Here is a 20,247-nt window from a genome sequence, read left to right as displayed (position 1 = left end):
AGGCAATAAGGGGGAGAGGTGCAAACATTTTGTGCACCTTTAAGTGAATGCCAAATTTTATGTCATGAAGATACACAAATTTGAAAGTAAAGAAAAAATATATAAACCATAAAATATGTAGAAATGTACCAAAATAGAATCTGCAATTGACTTTCACTACAGGAATTCATACTATCAAATTCTAAGGAATATTCACTAGAAAAAATCATCTGTCATGACTCATGACCTATGCAGTTTTACAAGCAAACAGCTTTCCCCCTCAGCCGCTCAATACACTAAGTAGAGGTTTTTAAAAGTGCACAGCAGTATATAAGGCATGTAAGATTTTTAAAAGGTACCTACTATTAAGACATGATTAGAGTGTGGCCTGCTGTGGCAATTTTGAACACTTTTAAAATTATGACAGAAAGACGCAAATCTAAATCACATTGTACCTGAACTTTGTGCGGGACAAGGCCGGCAAGGTTCTCCGAATGCGTAGTCAGTGCTGGCACAACAACATTCTGATTTAGTGACAGCTCCAGACAATGGTTTAACACATTGACCTCTCCTGTATTCACCATAGCATGTGCTTCGCATATGTGTATCTAAATGAAAGAAATAACCAATCAGATAACCAATTCAACAACAATAATGCCACAAAGTTGTAGAAAAACACCACACCGCTAGGGCTACGTTTCATATACTGTTCTACACCCCCCCCCAGCTTCTCCTCTTCTGCACCCCCCATTCCTTTTATTGTCTAAATGCTGAGCTATGGAAAACATTCATTACTGCCAAGCAAATAGGGTTTTTAAAATATATATATATAAAATCCCGCACTGGTCTTAGTTATAATGCATATGTTCTTGAAAAGTATTACTCCAAATGTAACAAGGCAAATCTGACCAACTTTGGATAATCCCAGCTGCAGAACAAATGAAAAGGCTGTCAAGTAATTTAGCTTAACTTTAGATGTTTCTAAATGTTTTCTTTAGATGTTTCTGCCAACCTAGCAGTTCGAAAGCACGTCAAAGTGCAAGTAGATAAATAGGTACCGCTCCGGCGGGAAGGTAAATGGCGTTTCCGTGCCCTGCTCTAGTTTGCCAGAAGCGGCTTAGTCATGCTGGCCACATGACCCGGAAGCTGTACGCCGGCTCCTTTGGCCAGTAAAACGAGATGAGCGCTGCAACCCCAGAGTCGGTCACGACTGGACCTAATGGTCAGGGGTCCCTTTACCTTTACCTTTAGATGTTTCAACCTCTTTGAGATATAACCTCCCTAAAGACTTCACACTCTGCTTAATAAAACAATTCAGCTTCCTCTCTTTGCACTTTTTAGTCAAGGACTTAAAATGCAGAGGAAAGTCAGTTTTGCTTGGCTGGGGTGTGGTCTGAAGGCGTATGAAGCCACCACCTTGCTGAAACAGAAAGATGTCTTGATCTGGCCAGGGCCTCAATGAGTTTCTGCTGGGGAACCACACAAATGCCTCCTCGGGTTCTACAATGAGCAAAAGGCAGGATATAACATGTCAAAAATTATGTTGCATAGTACCTATCTTGTTCTGTGTTTGTTAGGAAAGCAGGAGCACATGGTCTTGATCAGGCTTCCTCAACCTTGGCCCTCCAGATGTTTTGGTACTACAGTTCCCATCATCCCTGACCACTGGTCCTACTAGCTAGGGATCATGGGAGTTGTAGGCCAAAAAACATCTGGAGGGCCAAGGTCTTGATGGTCCCCTCACTGTAGAGACTCCCTTCTCACGGAGACTTACCAAAGACATATCCTAGTGTAACACTTTTCTACCTGAGCTAGTTTATGAGTCACAGACAGATGGCATGTTCTACAACTATTTGTGGTTTTTAATCTAGAACTGAATTGTAGCTGCCGGCATAACGAGCTTATCTTACCAACACATACACGCCCATCCAGTCCAACGGCAAGGCCAGGGAGACATTCACATCGGAAGGAGCCTTCGGTATTCACACAGTGCCCATTCATGCATATTCCAGATGTCTCACACTCGTCAATGTCTGCCAAAGAACAGAATAGGTTACATAAGAAATTAAAAATTAAAGCAGTTTTCATTTACTTGAGCTGATATGTGCATATTCCATTTTGCTTATTCATAGTTTATCCAGATAAAAGAGAAAAGGGAATTCATTCAATAACTTGTTACTTAGCAAAAGTAACTTAAAACAACATTAGCTCATCCCATGAAACAAAAGCATAATTCAGAGGAAGCTGTCCCATTCTCTGAGCGGGATAATTATAAAACCTCTGAATTGAATGTTCCTCCTTCACAAAGGATATATTTTCATACAATCCCAGGAGAACAATAATCCAAAAACGAATGATACATATGCAAGAAACCTATGGGAAGGAGGAATAAAAAGCATTTGGATAGTGTTTCACAAGAGGGCAAACATTCTTAATTGCCAAATCTCTTTTCTATCAAGCTTAAATAGATGCTTGGTTCTCCCAGGACCTGGGAATCACTTTGTAGAAGTGCCTGGCAGACAACTCAGGCATAATCCAACAGGGAGAAGCCTAGGAAGGACACACAGTCCCCTTCTTCGAGGTTTTAGAAATAAGGTTGAAACCTGACAGGAGTTACGCTGAAGTAGGCCTATAATGTGAAGGGATAAAAGTGTACCCTGGCCAAAAAAAACTTTGGTCAAAAAACCCCCTCAACAACTACTGAAATATGGCAACCCTATATATACTCTATTGATCACTGTGCTCTACAGGAGATACCATCTTAGCCGAAGGTCCATTTTGAATGCTAGAGGAATTGGGCCTTTAGTGTAGTGGATATACTTATCTCAGTCTGCACTGGAAGTATTTTTAAATGTTTGTATAAACAGAATTGTTTTCCATTGCGTATTTCATTGTTGTAAGCCGCCCTGGGACCTTATAGTAAAAGTGAGGCAAGAAATGGAATGAATGGAATTAACAATCAGAAGCTGGGGAGGAGAGGGGTCAGGTGATGCCCAAAAGTATCTGAGTCAGTTTTATTCACTACTATTCACTACTATGTGATTTTTCCTCCTGGATTTTAACTAATTTTATTACATTGTTTTACTCTGTATTGCTTTTAAAAGTGCTTATTTGTGTTATACAGTCATACCATGGATCCCGAATGCCTTGAGAGTCGAATGTTCTGGCTACCAAACAATTGAAAACTGGAAGTGAGTGTTCTGGTTTTCAAACGTTCTTTTGGAAGCTGAACATCCGACGGGGCTTCTGTGGCTTCCGATTGGCTGCAGGAAGTTCCTGCAGCCAATCAGAAGCCGCACTTTGGAAGTCGAACGTTTTGGAAGTCGAACGGATTCTGTTCAACTTCCGAGGTATGACTGTAATATTATTTTCGCAAAGAACACTTTTTAGTGATCTAAGCTCAATGGACTGGTAAGTGCTCTATGAAGCTGTTCCTTCTGATGGTTGTGGACCACCTCTGCCTTGCCCACAACTTGGGTGGCTGGGTCTCATTGTGTCTGTCACAGACAGCAAGCTGGTACAAGCTGTTTTAGTCCAGTGCCAAAGTTCAGACATAGGAAGTTTCCTTGGAATGAGTGAGCCCATTGGTCCATCTAGTGGTTTCATTGCTAGCCCTACTTGGGAGATCCTGAGGTTGAACCTGAGACTTTCTGCATGTAAAGCAGATGCTCTATGACTGAGCTATGGGCCCTTCCACCAAACATCCTAAGTTTAATCCTGGCACTTTCAGGTAGGGCTGGGGTAGACTCCTGTCAGAAACCCTGGATAGCTGCTGCCAGTCAATATAGACAATACTAGCTAGAAGGACCAATAAAAAGGCACTTTCCTCCATTCCTATGGCAAATATGTAGGATATTCTGTTTGGGGCAGGCGGTTAGGCCAACCAACACTCTGCCTTTCAGGTGTTGTGGAATACAATTCCCATCAGCCTCAGCCAGCATGACCAACATCCATGGATGAACAGAATTGTAGCCTGAAACATCTGCAGGGCATAACATTGGCTGCTCCTGTGTTTGATGTCTTCCAACTTCACAAAATTTTGCCTTTGTTCTGCAACACTGTACCGCACAGCATGTCCCCCAGCATTTACCAAATTGGAAAACGATTTGGTACCAATCACTCTTTGAATTCGTATGCCAAATTACTCAAGCTTTTGTAAAAAAACAAAACAAAACCTGTGTCCCAGCAGGAAGCAAACAACATTTTTTCCCCTGCTATGGTGATCATCTACTTTTCTAAAAAAAACCAAAACCCTAAGGATTAAAGAAGGGGATATTTTTGAAATATTGTGCGGGAGGATGTGTAACATTTCACAATGTAATCACATCGTAACAGCTCGCCTTAATATACACAAAAATCGGCATGTGTGACATTTTCTTCTTTTCACCCCTCAACCTTAAAAGGGCAAGTACAGAGCAAAACACCTCTGTGTTTTACTTAGCTTGTGTTGTTTGGCACCAAGTATGGTGTTGCTTATCCAAGAGTTGGTGTTCTGATTGTATTTTAATATATGTATGCCTAGGACACATTAGCATCCAACCTCCCGCCTTGGGCCAGAAAGGTGAACAAATTAAGCCTTTCCGCAGTTTCCAAATTGGCCATTATCTTAACGTTTTATTTGCCTCTATTCAAACAAAATATGGATTTTAAAAGGTGAGCCCTAGGGCCAAACTGCAAAGGCCTTTTTTATTTTATCAAGCTTTCAGCATTGGTTTAAATTGTGTCCTTGTTTTTCATGCTGCGTTGTTTCATCCTACTCGTGGTTTTATTGTAGTACAAACACCCCCTGATTTGCGTGGGGGTTGCATTCCTGGCCTCTGCACACGTCAGCAAAGCACGCATAAGCCCACCCTGCCACATTCTGGGTCCAAAAGGACCCACGAGTGAGCTGTCACACATCAATTGAACACACACAAAATGGTCACTGCCTGTATATTGATTACCACCCTTACACATATTGCTCTCAATTGTAAACTATATGCTGATCTCCGTCAGCAATTTCTAGATCAACTCTGTATCCCCAAATGGAAACCAGAGTCGGAGGTCATACATTTTCTATTACTGGGGAATGATCAGGAGCTCACCAAGTTAATGGCTAAATATCTCTATTTGGTTTTTCATCATTGAAATACACTGCAGACGTCTGATCTCCCTGGAGACCAAGAGATGTGATGATAGACTGCTCTGCCTCCTTTCTTTTAGCAAATGTTTTGTGCCACTGGGGAAGTGGAAATTCTGTATTGATTTGTTTTGGATGTTTGTATGCGATGCCAACAAAAGGTTTGGTGATGATGATGATGATTACAGCAATTTGAACTGTTTCTATTGTGTTTTCTTTGTTTTGTGAACTTTTTCTGTATGCCACTTTGAGTTTATTTTATACAGAAAAAGGGGAACATAAATTCCTGTATTAAAAATGCATGGACAAAATGTGGTCCCAAGAAGGTAGAAACCTTAGCTGTTGCTTATCTTCAAGCATAGAAGAATCCCACTACTCACAAATCTGGGGACGGGTTTTTTTAAAAAAATGAGAAGGATAGTAGTATGAAGTGTCTCTCAAATCTTGGCTCTTCAAATCTCTGGAGACAGAACGGCCTAACTGATCCAGAAGTCTAGACTTGAACACATTTACGTGCTTAACACTTTGACTATAAGGCTTTCTACAAGTGTTGAAAGGTATAAGAAGGGGGAAGCCCTATAAAACAGTTCCAGTTTTCAACAGGAATTATTAGCTGAACAGCTTGCCATTTTGGAAAAAAAATCAAAACACTTCTCATTTGATGCACTGCTGCTAGGCACACCTTTTTGGAAGAATACTCTCTGCCATTTGGCTTCGAGACACAGAGCTGAACACGGGAGTTTCTTTCTATGAATGTGATGTCTCTTTATGTTGAATGGTTTCAATGCTTTCACTTGTTGGCTTGTTTCAAATCCAAACAAATTCACTCATTGTTTAAATCCGAAACTAAATGCTTATGAAACACATCCACAGTGGCATCATCCACTATTAAAGGTGCAAGAAACTGTGTAGCTTGTACTATATATTTACAAAGGTAAAAATACATGAACAACTTTCTGACCCAAAGGTGTTAGTTAACCCTTTTACCAATATACTAGCATTGCAGTATCAGCACTGCAAATGTGGGGATAAAAATACTGCCCTACATTACAGGCCCGCTGCACTGAAATCAAGTGCTTTCAATGTTTGAAGCATGCTGTTATTCGTAGTAGTCATCTGTTTTATTATGTGCCAGACTTACAACAATATTAAAAATCAGAAAGTAACAGCAGACAACAAGCAATGTTTTATTTGCTATTATTATTAGCAAACTATTTTTAGACCATTATGTGAGGGACTAAAACTCACTGAGCTGGGGACTATTCACTAGCTGACCTGCTATGGCTCCATAGATTCCACAGCAGAGAGTGACAGCTGGAACATCTGAGAGCCGGGGGGGGGGGGGCTTGTAACATCTTTGCTCTAGCATCACTTCCTGCATCTGCCACCAGAGAAAGGGGTTCTGAGAGACAGCAACAACAGCCAACCAGTGAGGAAGTCCTAGTTAGTGTGGGACTAACACCTAGCTGCTTCAGTCAGTTCTAGGCTCCAGAATAGCATCCGTTGGCACACTGGAGAACAGGGATGGTGGAGAGCAAAACCTTATATATACCTTTGCCCTGCTGTAGTGACTATTGCATCGCTGTCTGTTTTACTGTGTTTTAAATATATTGTAAGATGCCTTAAGAACTTTGTTTAGCGGGTAGGGTATAAAAACGGCTAAATAATTAAATTACTCATTCAAAAACATATCTCAGTGGTTATGATTTAAAACAATGATATGCACCATTCAAACATTCACTATAAATCTTTTAAGTATCAATATTAAGTCTATTTGCTGTCTGGATCCTAGGCACAGATCCTCACTGCCAGATGCAATAGGCAATATGGTTTAAACTGAGTTAAGGTGCAATCCTATGCATGTTTATTCAGATCTTTCTCACTGTGTTCAATGAAATTTGCAAAGCATTTTTCCTTAGGAGTAGGTATCAATGGGATTTACTCCCACAGAAGTGGGTATAAGAATTTAGCCACTCAGGCAAGGGTGCAGAAGACTTCAGAGAAGTAATGCAATTCCGTGCATGTTTACTCAGAAGCAAGTCCCACTGTTTTTAATGCTGTTCCCAGGTAGGTGTGCCAAATACTGCAACCTTAATAGTTCTTTTTCAAAGCAGGCTAACAAAGCCATTACATCCTGTTGGTTCCTTGCAACTCTTTGGGGAGTGAAGTGTCAGGTGTGATACAGGCTAGCTTACCTGGGGGATTTCAAACCTCTCATATTGTCAACAAACCTTTCTACTGATGCCTCAATCCCTGAAGCTAAAACATTTGTATTTTATGAAAAGAAAAATCTGTTTTAAAATTGGCTCATTTTTCAATTTATTTTTTACTACTTGCTCCTGTTTCTGGTTAGTGCTTACAAACCTGCTGAAAATGGGACAAATTAGAATTATAAGCACTTGATTCCTTATGGCATAAGAATGAAAGTACAGTGTAATGACATCATGTAGCGTTTATTTGCTGGTTCTTTAGTCCACTGTGGGGGAATACATAGCTGCTATAGCAAAATGAGAGCAAGCTATTGCGATGTGATCCCTTGCTTGGAGCTAGAAATGAGGCTCTTAAGCAAAGAAATATACCACTTGGAAAGTCATGGTTTACATCACAGGATCCTGGGAACTGGCGTTTGTTAAGGGTGCTGACAGTTGTTAGGAGACCCCGATCCTCCTTCACAGAGCTATAATTTCCATAGTGGTTTAACAGTCAAACTCTCTTCCTAGGGAAATTTGGGGGTCGCAGCTCTGAGAGAATTTTCAGCATTCATTACTACAACCTTATTTAGGCACATGAGATAAAGCAGGAGAAGCAGAAGAAGAAACAAGATTAATAGCCCTTTTCTTTGTCAGCTGCTAGACACTGTAATGTGCCATCAGGAACACAGGAAATGCCCTGGGAAAATAAGGGTCCTACTGGCCAGGCTATCCCTGTAATCAACATGGGAATCCATCTATGTGGACTAAATATCAGGCACTGGTCTGATGTCAAGTCGTATGGATGGATAGAAACCAGCCTTGGCTAAAGTACCTTACTGAAGGGGACAGGTCGGGACACCAAAAATGCTAATGCTATAACCAGCACCACCACATCATAGCATCATATGTCTCACCACAAGTATATAGCACATGGTACCATTTGCAGTTGGGTTCTTACCTCTGCAGTAACGTCCATCTGAAGCTAGCTGAAAGCCAGGTTTGCAAATGCACTTGAAACTTCCATCTTCATTGATGCACATCCCATTAAGACACATATTCCGTATGCTACATTCATCCATATCTATAAAATCATGGAGAAAAGCAGACATTCATCATGTTGATTAGATATGCGTGAAAGTGTTAACCTGAGCCCTGAACTGAAGTTACCAGAGTGGGTGCAGCTGGGCAGGTCCACAGCATCCTCTCTATCTCTTTATGCAATGCTATAAGCCATGCAACATGGCTCCCTGCAAGTGAACTTAATCTCTCTAAAATGATATTTTAAAGCCTGTATCTTTGCTAACCTAAAGATTGTACAGTCCTTTTTGCAAGGAAACCAAGTTTCTTTTAAAGTCATTTGGAACCTTTTTTTCATCTTTGTTTAACTGCCAGCAGATGGAGATTTGTTTGCTGTAATTTCTGGAAACTGTGATTAAAATATTATTTGCAAAGCCAAGTATCTGTGATTTATTCTAGCCTAAGTATTTTCATGGGGACCATTTGTTTAAGGTGGATGGGGGCAGATGTAAATCTAAGCAAGTTTTTAATGTGTTTGCAGCAATCGCCATTGTCCTTAACTCTGCTACAGGAGGTTTTCCCAAACCTCTCTCTTCAACAGTCAGTGCCTGGATTTAACAAGTGATTCCATTCTTCTGGTAATTACATAGCAGGAAGGGGCTTAATAGGCATGGTTTATATTACCACCCAACTTGCCAAACCTTGCCTTGCAAAGAGACGTTTATACACATAATATCCTGAAATGAAATGTTGTGTAGCACATTGGCTATCAAAGATGAGGTCAACCAGGAGTGCTATTGCACACACACAAAAAACAAGTTACAAGAATACAAGATATATGGCCTGATCCTCTGCACTCTTACTTAGAAGAAACTCACAATGTATTCAACATGCTTACTCAATGTAAATTTGCATAGGATTGTAGCCCCTGTTGACAGTATTTCCTATCTTTCTATTCGGTCCTTCATCTATTTAAACAAATAGATGAAATACAGAATCATGTTTGGCCAAAAGAAATCCAAGTTCAGAGTGTAGATCAAATTCACAGCCAAAAAGACTTAACTCTTAATATCTTCATTTATGTACTGCATGGCTTTAGACAGGTATATGATTGAATTTGGGCATGGAAACTGGGCCATTATAGTGTAACAGAGACAATTACTTCAGAAGCTGACGCAATTCAATATGCTCACAGACATTTTGGCAGCGTTCTTAGTGGAATGAAAAATGTTTTAGCAGATTGTTCTCTGCATTTCACTGGTTCTCATTACCGTTAACTCATGGGATTTGGTGGGGTGGGGCAGATGTTAGACTGAAAGGCTATGATGGGTTTCCAGATATATATTTCAGTGATATGGATATGCAGATATGATACCCAAAAGCAGCCTGAACTTTTGATCATTCCCCCACAAAAGTAGGATGAAATACAGATTTCTAAAAGGTCTGTCTCTACCAAGGATTAACAAAAATTACTACTAGCAGTTACCTCTAGATCATAATGACATTAGAACTATATTTGAGACCAAGATACTTCTCTTAATACTGCAGCTGTCTTGCATTGAAATTACTCCTCTAGACATGGCGTGTTTACTTTTCACTTACATTCTAAATCAGACAAAAATAATTTATGATTTTTTAAAATGTGTATCTATCCCAAGTAGGAATGTTGGCATTAAATCTTCAAGCTGAATCACTAAGATAATATTCTGCCAAAAATGTTTCTACAACCAGTGCCTGAAATTCTTTTTAATGTATGAACAGATCATTGGAAACTCTCCCAAGAACCTTGGGAAATATGATAAAAGAACATTCTCTTTTCTTCTTTTAAAGGTTAAGGGTCTAGGAGGTAAGAACACATCAAATTATGTTTACATTTCCTAAAAGAGAGGCAACTCTTTAAAGCTCAGGAAATGTTGCAATAAGATCCCATCAGGCATGTTAATTACTCAATATAGCTACAAGTTCATGATACGGCTAGTACAGACCTCTCAAGAGCAGACTGTCCATGACAGGCTAGAGCACAGTTTCAAACTTGGGTCTCCAACTGTTGGTGGACTGCAATTCCCATCATCCCTAGCTAGCAGGACCAGTGGTCAGGGGTGATGGGAATTGTAGTCTAAAAAAAAAATATGGAGACCCAAGTTTGGGAAACACTGGGCTAGAGGGATGTACTATTTGTCTTGCAGAAACCACGTCAGGCATTGCTCATGGGGCTCTATAACTGGGCATGCAAAGTTGTTCACAGGAGGTTGTTAGTTCTCCTTGAAGTAATCCCACTAAACTTAATGGCTTACACACTTAGCTGTTTTCTTGGGCTTTCCAGGCACAGGCTTGTGCTTTAAAGCTCTGTGTCCAAGCACTAACTATTTATTTATTTAGCCAAAGACTATTCCCCACAAAAACCCGGCTCTTTTTGAAAGCTGAAGCACAACAAATGGCAATTTGGGTTTTCAGTGGGTTTGCTCTGATTCAGAGGTAAAGAGTGAGTTTTCAATAGAGAAAGCTAAAGAGCAAAACAAAAAACCAGGAGAAGCACCATGCCAACAAGGAAGTCCTCTGAGTCTTATAAAAGCTTATAGTTCCAGTGTGTTCCTTGGCCTGAGTCATGTGGAGACCACACTCATAGGAGCCTGGCCAGACAGTGCTTTGCTGGCTATCCCTTTCTGAACTCTTCCTTAGCTTCTCACCTATGAAACAGTTGTGAAACTTCTGGAAAATATTGCTAGGAGTTGGAAAGAGGATATAGGGCCTCTATACAGGACTATGATTTCAAACACTATATAGATTTTACTGATAAGCTGCCTACTTGCCCAGAGATAGGACAGCCCGTGTACACATTCACACAAAAAGCAGTTATTACACGGATAAAGGGAAGAATATTCTTAAGAAATTAGATGACCCTAACCTTCACAGTTTCTCCCATCAGCTGACACATGAAAGCCAGCATTGCAAACACAGTGGAAGCTGCCGTCTGTGTTTATGCACCGACCATTGTTACATATCCGGCCATTCTGCAAGCATTCATCAATATCTGGAACAGAAGAAAATGAAGATTTAAATGTAACAATAGTGCTTATTTGCTTTTTTTTATAAAACAAAAAAACATACACACACAACTTAGGTAGGTTTAATTGACTCAACTGCCTAGAAGCTACAAAAGCCATCAAGCCAAAGTCGAGCACATTTACATTTTGCTGCCTTTTATGGGTGAGATTTGAACACATGCTTTGAATCTTTACCACTTGAATCAATGGTTCTTTTAAGTGTAACATGCACACTGTGATGGTAGAAATCAGGTCTGCCCATCCAGTTAGGGACAGTATACTTTCTCTGTTCTCACTACATCTAAGGTGGCATGAAGTCAAAATTCTCCCAGCTGCTGTGACTCCCCCTGACTCCATTAAGAGACAGCATTCCAGGCCATCCCACCAGGCTATGGACAGGAAGCACTCTTTACTTGTGTTGCAATAAGCTGCTTATTGCACCCTTACTGCACCCTTCCTCCAAGTTGTTTAGTGCAGCATTGATGGGACTATTCCCTATAACTGCAAAATGCAATCCCAGGGTCTATAATCACTAGCTCCAGATCACTGAACAGAAAGAACAGGATGAAACTGCCAAGTCCAGTTTCTATCCAGCAACACTCATATTGCTTGTGGTGGGAAAGTTTCATTAAATCATATGTTTAAAGTGAATAATGCCAGGTAGGTGGGGAGGAGGGAACCCCACTATTTAATAGTTGGTGACAGATGTACCATATTTTTCATTCTATAAGATGCACTTTTCCCCTCCTAAAAAGTAAGGGGAAATGTGTGTGCGTCTTATGGAGCGGATGCAGGCTGTGCAGCTTTCGCTGAAGCCAGGAGAGCAAGAGGGATCGGTGTGCACCGATCCCTCTTGCTCTCCTGGCTTCAGGGATAGCCGCCCGAAGCCTCCTGAGTGCAGTGGGAGCACTCAGGGGCGCAGAGAGGGAAAGCTGTGCAGCGCCCCTTCAGCGAAGCGGCAGGAGAAACGGAGCCCCTTCCATTTCTCCTCCTGCTCTGCTGGAGAGGCACTGAGCAGAGAGGGAGACAATATTTTTTTTTTTCTTGTTCTCCTCCTCTAAAACTAGGTGCGTCTTATGGTCGGGTGCGTCTTATGGAGCGAAAAATACATAATGTTTTTAAAGCAGTGGGGCATTCACTGACCCAAACATCTCTTGCATCTCCAGCGTCAAACTCTGAAACAAACAGTTTTGCATGTTTGTTGCATAAAACAGCTGTGGATGGCACGAGTAATTTTGCACTTTAAATAATGAAGAAAGAGGAATGTATGGCTAAATTGATTGATATACACACAGTGCTTATATTTTTTAAGTCTGCTAAAGCATATGGGGCAGGGGGTAAGAAAGACATCTCCATGAATTTGCCTAATCCTCTTTTAAGACCATCCAAGTTAGTGGCCATCACTGCCTCCTGCGGAAGTGAGGTCCATAATTTATGCACTGCACATAGCTGTCAACTTACAGATTTGAAAATAAGGGGCGAGTAGCCTTGAAAATAAGGGATCAGCAGCCAAAATAAGGGATTTTCCTAGCACAGGTATGTTCAACTTCTGAGCCCCTCCGAGCCAAAGGCAGAAAGCCCAGCCAGCAGCCAAACAAAGCCTCAAGCGGTGGTTCCCACAGCACAGCAACCCAGCAAAGGGGATACAGCAAGGAAAACCTCCGTCACCTCTCCGCTGGGAAGCGCTGAGCAAAGGCGAGTCCCCAGGCAACGCGGCCGATTTGATCAGCACAAGGCATGCAAGCTCCACCCCCCAGTCGTCCTTAGACTCCTTATTGGGTGAGCAACGCAGCCAAGCAACACAATTGGAGCCTCTCTCCTCCCTGGCCGGCAGGGAGCGGAGCTGCTTCCTTTGAAATCCGGGAAATTTAAGGGACATCATCAATAAGGGACAGCAGCGAGACACGGTGCTGGGATAAGGGACTTTCCCGCCAAATAAGGGACGGTTGACAGCTATGGCACTGCGTGAGTAAGTACTTTCTTTTATCTGTCTTGAATCTTCCAACATCCATCTTCGTTAGATGGGCACAAATTCTAGCGTTAGGAGAAAGGGAGAAAGACTTTTCTCTATCCATTTCCTCCATGCCTTGCATAATTTTATAAACTTCTATCATGTCACCTCTTGCTTGCCTTTTTGCTAAACTAAAAAGTGTGTCCTTTCATCATAGGTGAGTTGCTTCATCCCCTCGATCATTTTGGCTGCCCTTCTCTGCACCTTTTCCAACTGTACAATATCCTTTTTGAGCTAAGGTGACCAGAACTGTAAACGGTATTTCCAAAGCGGTCTCGCCATTTATTTGCATAACAGCATTATGATATTGGTAGCTTTATTTTCCTTTCCTAATGAACCCTAGCTTGGAATCTTCCTTTTTCACGGCGGCCACACACTGAGTCGACTGCTGAGCGATGAGGATTGGAGGAACATACACAGGGACACAAGGCAAACTGCAGTTGATATGACTGGGGGGGAGGGAATTGCATAATTTTGCCCTTAAAGAAGCGTTTGGATTTGATATCCCGCTGTATCACTACCTGAAGGAGTCTCAAAGCGGCTAGCATTCTCCTTTCCCTTCCTCCCCCACAACAAACACTCTGTGAGGTGAGTGGGGCTGAGAGACTTCAAAGAAGTGTGACTAGCCCAAGGTCACCCAGCAGCTGCATGTGGAGGAGCGGAGACGCGAACCTGGTTCCCCAGATTACGAGTCTATCGCTCTTAACCACTATACCACACTGGCTCTCTTAAACACACAGAAAATAGATATGCATAGATGGAAACCATTGCCAGGTTTTGGGTCTTCTTCCTTTCTTTCCTCTTTTGGCCCTTACAATTAATCCAAAGTGGCCATTCGTATACTATTTTGACTTTTCTGAATGTTCCACTGTACAAAAATTTGCATGGCTGCTGTTCTTTTCATATAGCAAACAATTTGACTTCAGTGCTAGCAGTTTTCCTATCGGGCTTTTTGGTAAAATGACATGTCATTGTTGAGCCTCTCTCCTTCACTAGCAGCCAATAGTGCTTAGAGTTGTTTTCTCTAGGCTTCGTCTTTTAATTCTTTGTTTCTCTTTCATAACTCTTTAATCCCACAGATATTTCTAGATCCGTGCTTTCCCTCTGCATGCCTACAATATTGTTATTTTTCTAAGCCAATTGTATGGTTCCCCCTAATTACATCTCCAAGCTTCAAACATAAAGTCAACAGGAGATAGTTTCATTCTGACTTCGCTCATATTTTCACAGCATGGCCACTCCAATCTTTTGCCACATACATGGTATAAAATAAACTAGTACTTTCTCTCTCATGTATAGCAGCAGAGATTTGCGGCAAGGGCTGCCTCTCCCCATATGAATCGCCCAGACCCCGTAATCATCATGAGGCACATCTTCAACTGCCTTCTCGAGAGGTCCACAGGGTGACAACCAAAGTATAGGCCTTTTCTGCAGTGGCTCCCTGTTGTGGAATGCTCTCCACAAGGAGGTTTGTCTGGCAACTTTGTTACATATCTTTCGGTGCTAGGCAAAAATGTTTCCTGATAACCAGGCATAACCTGAAAACCATAGATAACCATCTATGCCTTTTGAATGTGTTTCTGGAAGGGTTGTTTTTTAAAAATGTATTTTGTGTTCTCATTTCGTATTTTGTGAACCACCCTGTGGTCTTCAGATGAAGGGTGGTATACAAATTTAATAAAAAAATAAAATAAAAAGGATACCCAGCCCTTGTCTCCTTAAATGTCTCCAAGAAGCTGAAATGACCTAAGCACGACATATTGCTTAGAGATGGATGCCCCAATCCCAAGGATAACGCAACAACTAAAGAAGGGTGTGTTTTTTTATTCTGTGCTGAAGAAATCTGTTTTAAGGCATCCTTCCATGGCTCGTTTTGATCTCAACAGTTAATCCCAAGAGTCTAACCTGCCCTTCCTAGCCAAGAAAGCAAAGTTCTCAAGGATGGACTGGATTTTCCAGTTCCATTTCTGTTTGTATTTCAGCCAGATTTCAGGATTGACACTGCTTTGGTTACCCGGGTGAACAATCTCTGCTGGGAGAGATACAAGGGAAGTGCAATCCCACTGATTCTCCTGCTCTCAATGGTTCATACATTATTGATAATGAACTGGTGGCAGGAACAAGGAGAGGGGATGTACTGTTCTGTATAAGTTCTGCTCCAGTTTTGCAGACAGATTCCAGAAAGGTTCTATCTCCCATGCTATTTAACAGTCAAAAGGGCAACCACAAGGATCGAGGGGATGGAGCAACTCAACCCATAAGGAATGATTACTTGGGTTTGTCAGCTTACAGAGAAGGAGACTAAGATGAGACATGATACAGCTGTATAAAATTATTAATGGTATGGAGAAGGTGGATAGAGAAAAGCTTGCCTTCCCCTCTCTCATAACACTAGAATATAGAAGCTGAATGTTGGAAGACTTAGGACAGACAAATATAAGTGCTTCTTCACACAGCACATAGTTAAACCACAGAATTCACTTCCACAAGAGTAAAAGAGCCTGCAAGATCAGGTAAATGGCCTATCTAGTCCAGCAGTTCTTATGCACTTGTATAACATCTACATTAAACTGCAGAGAGGAGAAGTCCAGGGATTTGGGTTCAAGTGTCACCAGTATACAAACTGATAATTCAGTTGAACCAGGTGTAGCAGTTAAGTCACTGAGCACCTGGCGTGGACTAGGTGAGGGTGAATAAACAAACTCAATACAGAGATGGAGTTGATTATGGATGGTGAGGGACCCAACTAATTGTGCATCTATCCGACTTAAATAAAGTGCCCTCGAAATAAAAGGTTTGCAGCTTGGAAGTGCTCCTGAATCTGGCCTTGCCTGCTAGATTCTGAGATGGCAGTCCTCTGTGGTTGATGATGTTGCTTTGGACATTGTATAGTTGAAAAGTAACATCTAAATGGAAATTTGGGGAAAGCAGCAAACGGCTACAAAAGGATAGCGAACCATTTCCCGCCTTGATATGTCTATGGTAGCTCTACCTCGGCATTCTGTCCTCATCAGGGTGCTTTGATATCCAGCACGGCACTGACATACGTAGGATCCTGGCGTATTTGAACAATCTCCACCAATACAAGGATTTCTCTCACACTCGTCAACATCTGAAAGATACAGAGAGTACGTTTAGTAAGCTTTCGTCAGGCAAGTATTCAGGCCTGGAATTTTCTTTCAAAAGTTTGTTTTACGTATGCTAAACAACTTTTTAGAAAATAAAATAATAAACTGTGCTATGCAGTACTCGAACTTTAAGAACTCTTTTTTCCCCATCAGCAATATAATTCTATGTTATGCAGCATTCCCACTGGAAAATTCCATATGCCACATTTTGAAAGTATACTAGTTTTTCCCTCCTAAGTGAATTAAGGTTTATCCAGATAAACTTTCAAAGCATGCCTCAAAGCACACTGTTTTCTTTTACACAACCTTCCCAAATGTCCCTTCCAGACCTATATCTAACCCCCACAGAAAAGGATATGGATTCACACATTTCTGAGCAGGCATTTTCCAGTTTCACTTCCTAGCTTCATATGTACTAAAAGAGATTGTAGAGGGTTTTGTGCACTACTGCCTTTGAGAGCGTGAGCACACAACCTCCTAAAACTATTTAAATGAAATGGGGAAATATGGACAAGTTCATGATATGGCATACATAACTAGTCAATAATTTCTGTTTTTAAATATCAACAACCAACATTTTCCTGAATGCAAAGGGGAAAGGTATTTTAGCAAAATGCTATTTTTGACACCATAGAAAGGACAAAAAAAATCACATACCAATGCACTCTCCTCTAATGTCCAGTTCAAATCCTTTCTTACATTCACAGCGATAACTTCCTCCAGGAGTTGGGACACAGCGTCCATTAAGGCAGAGATTTTGATATCTCTGGCATACATTAATACCAGTGACATTAAGTGATATAGTATCTAGAAAGTTAAAACAAAAACAAAAACTTAAAAACCTACACAATTTATGTGCCAAGTATATTAATTTTAATTTAAATCTACATGCACCGGCAGTTGCAATTTGTGTATATTTTTCACTAATGCAATGCATTGCCCTTTACTAATGCAAGCACTCAACAGGATAACACCTCCTATTTAATTCCACCTCCTATTTAAGCAACTGGCTCCACCTCCCTGCAGTGCTCATTGGCTAACTGAGGTTTGGCGGGAACCTCCAATGACTAGCACAGGGAGGCAGGCCAGCCCAACCAGCTGGTGGGTCCCACATGGCCCAAGGTGCAGCGTGTGGGCCCGCAAAGGGCACCCACAAAGGAAGGTGTGAATGCTCATTAAAAAAAAACAGTTGCTTTTCCTCCGGCAAATGTATACAGCACCCTTTTCACCACAACTTGAACTCTCACTGTCATTCTCACAGTGAATGATTTATTTGCAACATGTCACATATAACTGCATTAGAGGATGGCAGGGTAAATTACATTTCTTCCAGATGAAACACATTGAGCCTGCATTGAATCCCATAAACACATGGCCTTTGAGCCACGGTCATTCCACCAAAGTTTTTTGCCTTAGCCCCAGTCATCAAAGTCTCATTGGTTTCTCAACAAACCCCAAAAGAGGCAGAGGAAGATTGTATGGAGGTGGGATATCTTAAAATATTTCAAATTCCTAAGCACAGTATCAGAGACTGGGTGGAAACATTAAAGTTCTAGGGACCAGCCCTGTGCAGGTACAAAGAGAAAGGAATTATTCAAATTCTTAGGTGCCACTATCTAATGGTTAACACCTTGGATAAGTAGGCACCTGGGACTTTTTCTGATGCAAAGGACAAGGAAATACCGTATTTTTCGCTCCATAAGACACACTTTTCTCCTCCTAAAAAGTAAGGGGAAATATGTGTGTGTCTTATGGAGCGAATGGCGCTGCCCAGCTCTCCCTCTCTGCGCAGCGCCCCTTCAGCGAAGAGGTGCTGTGCAGAGAGGGCCACCTTAACCTCACTAGGTTGTTGTGAGGTTGTTGGGTGATAGCCCTTGTTTAGCTGCCTGAGCAACTTGACAAACAGGCAGGAGAACATTATTCTTGTTTTCCATCTTCAGTCAGTCTTGGATTCCATCACTGCCCAAACCATGTGCCTCTGTCTCTCCAAACGGCCAGATGATCCCATTGGTTTTTTTCCTGGGGCTTTCTGTGAGAGAATGAAATCCAACCACTAATCCCTGTTAAAATGCTTCTCCTGTTCACTTGCAAAATCAAGCTTTTGAAAAGAGGCTCTACAAAAATAAAAGATTCAGAATATTTTTTCTTCTTCTTTTCCTCCTCTAAAAACTAGGTGCGTCTTATGGTTGGGTGCGTCTTATGGAGTGAAAAATATGGTACCTCACTGCAGGCAGAAAAATGCAAAAAAAATAAGAAAATAAAGGTTTCTGTTTCAATTTACCAGGTCCTGGTCTACGAGATGGCACAACGGCATCTGGTGGTGGGTAAACTGGATGAGGAGGATACACAGGTGGATAGACAGGAGGAAAAGCAGGCCCCCCCGGGACATCTGGTCTCCCAGGCAACAGGCTGGCATACACACATAACTTGCGGAACTCCTCTAAAAGAAAACACCGTGTTACCAAATGAAAAGTGACTTTACAGCCAGTTTGGGATTTACAATGGTGCTTATGAAATACAGTTGTCAAGCAGTCCTTAATGAATTAAGTAGGCTAAGTAAAACCATCTGTTAAGTTTGTGCAGGGCCCTGGGCATGAGTCTTTTCTTGCTAGAGAAGAATTTCACTCAACTGGCCGTCCAAAGTGAACCAATCTAATTCATATTTCCAGGACTAATACACACAGTGGTATGCAATTATCTTTCGGATTGCGCACCTCTGAATTTTGTGAAGCGCTTTCAGTTCAAAAATGCATTTTAAGAAGTGGCTTTCATGAGGGAAAGCGTACATATTGTGCATTCCGTTCAGGAGGCGTATACAAAAGCATACGAAATGCCCACCTTAGGGGAAAATGCATACAAGAAAACTACGTTTTAGGGGAAATGCGAACAATTTATATACAATTTCTTTCAAAAATTGCAGAAAACAGGTACTGGTATGTCAATAAAGGGCCTAGAAACCAAGCCTTATGAAGAACAGGCGAGGGAGTTAGGTATGTTTAGCCTGGAAAAGAGGATACTGCAGGGAGATATGATGGCCATCTTCACGTATCTAAAGGGCTGTCACATGGAAGGGAGAGAAAGCTTGTACTCTCTGGCTCCAGAAGGTAGGACCTGAACCACTGGCTTCAAGTTACAAGGAAGGAGATTCCAGCTAAACCTCAGGAAGAACTTTCTGTTTGACAGTGGAATTGACTTCCTCTTTCACTTGAGGTTTTTAAGCAGAGGTTGAATGACCATCTTTCATAGATGATTTAGTTGAGAGCCCTGCATTACAGGGGGCTGAACTAGATGACCCTCAGGGTCCCTTCCAACTATGATTCTGTGATCCTATGTCTGAACACAATGAATTTCAATAAAACCTTAATAACTCCATGACAGCAGGAGCTGTTCAAAAGTGAAACAGACCAGAAGGATTTTCCTTCACTAAAGGTTTTTAAACAGAAATGGGCTGGCCACCTATCAAAGATGCTATGGATTTCTTGCATTGACAGGGGGATGGACTGAATGGTATTTATTATCATTTTTGTCCCTTCCAACTCTATGAATCTAACTGAGGAGCAGCCACTGAAAACACACCTTTGAATGTCCTTGTAGTCTTAGTGTGGCCTGCATTATGGTAAATTTATTGAATCATAGAATCATAGAGTTGGAAGAGACCACAAGGGCCATCGAGTCCAACCCCCTGCCAAGCAGGAAACACCATCAGAGCACTCCTGACATATGGTTGTCAAGCCTCTGCTTAAAGACCTCCAAAGAA

The 20,247-nt window shown here is 41.5% G+C and overlaps 1 protein-coding gene across 2 annotated transcripts in view; it reads right to left on the bottom strand.

The window, feature by feature from the left end:
* The window catches only part of FBN1 (fibrillin 1), a 224,960-nt gene that overhangs the window by 107,353 nt on the left and 97,360 nt on the right, over positions 1-20,247 (bottom strand). For both annotated transcript variants that reach the window (XM_080980204.1, XM_080980203.1), the window contains exons 11-17: positions 18,772-18,930; positions 17,148-17,297; positions 16,355-16,474; positions 11,213-11,338; positions 8,249-8,371; positions 1,890-2,012; positions 435-587 (exon numbers count right to left, since the gene is read on the bottom strand). In XM_080980204.1, coding sequence (XP_080836330.1) covers positions 435-587; positions 1,890-2,012; positions 8,249-8,371; positions 11,213-11,338; positions 16,355-16,474; positions 17,148-17,297; positions 18,772-18,930 — 954 coding nt within the window. The remainder of the gene's footprint in view (positions 1-434; positions 588-1,889; positions 2,013-8,248; positions 8,372-11,212; positions 11,339-16,354; positions 16,475-17,147; positions 17,298-18,771; positions 18,931-20,247) is intronic.

The sequence above is a fragment of the Podarcis pityusensis genome (genome assembly GCF_964106645.2).
Source record: "Podarcis pityusensis genome assembly, chromosome: 14".
NCBI classification, from domain to species: Eukaryota; Metazoa; Chordata; class Lepidosauria; order Squamata; family Lacertidae; genus Podarcis; species Podarcis pityusensis.
This window is presented reverse-complemented; position numbering and strand designations above follow the sequence as displayed.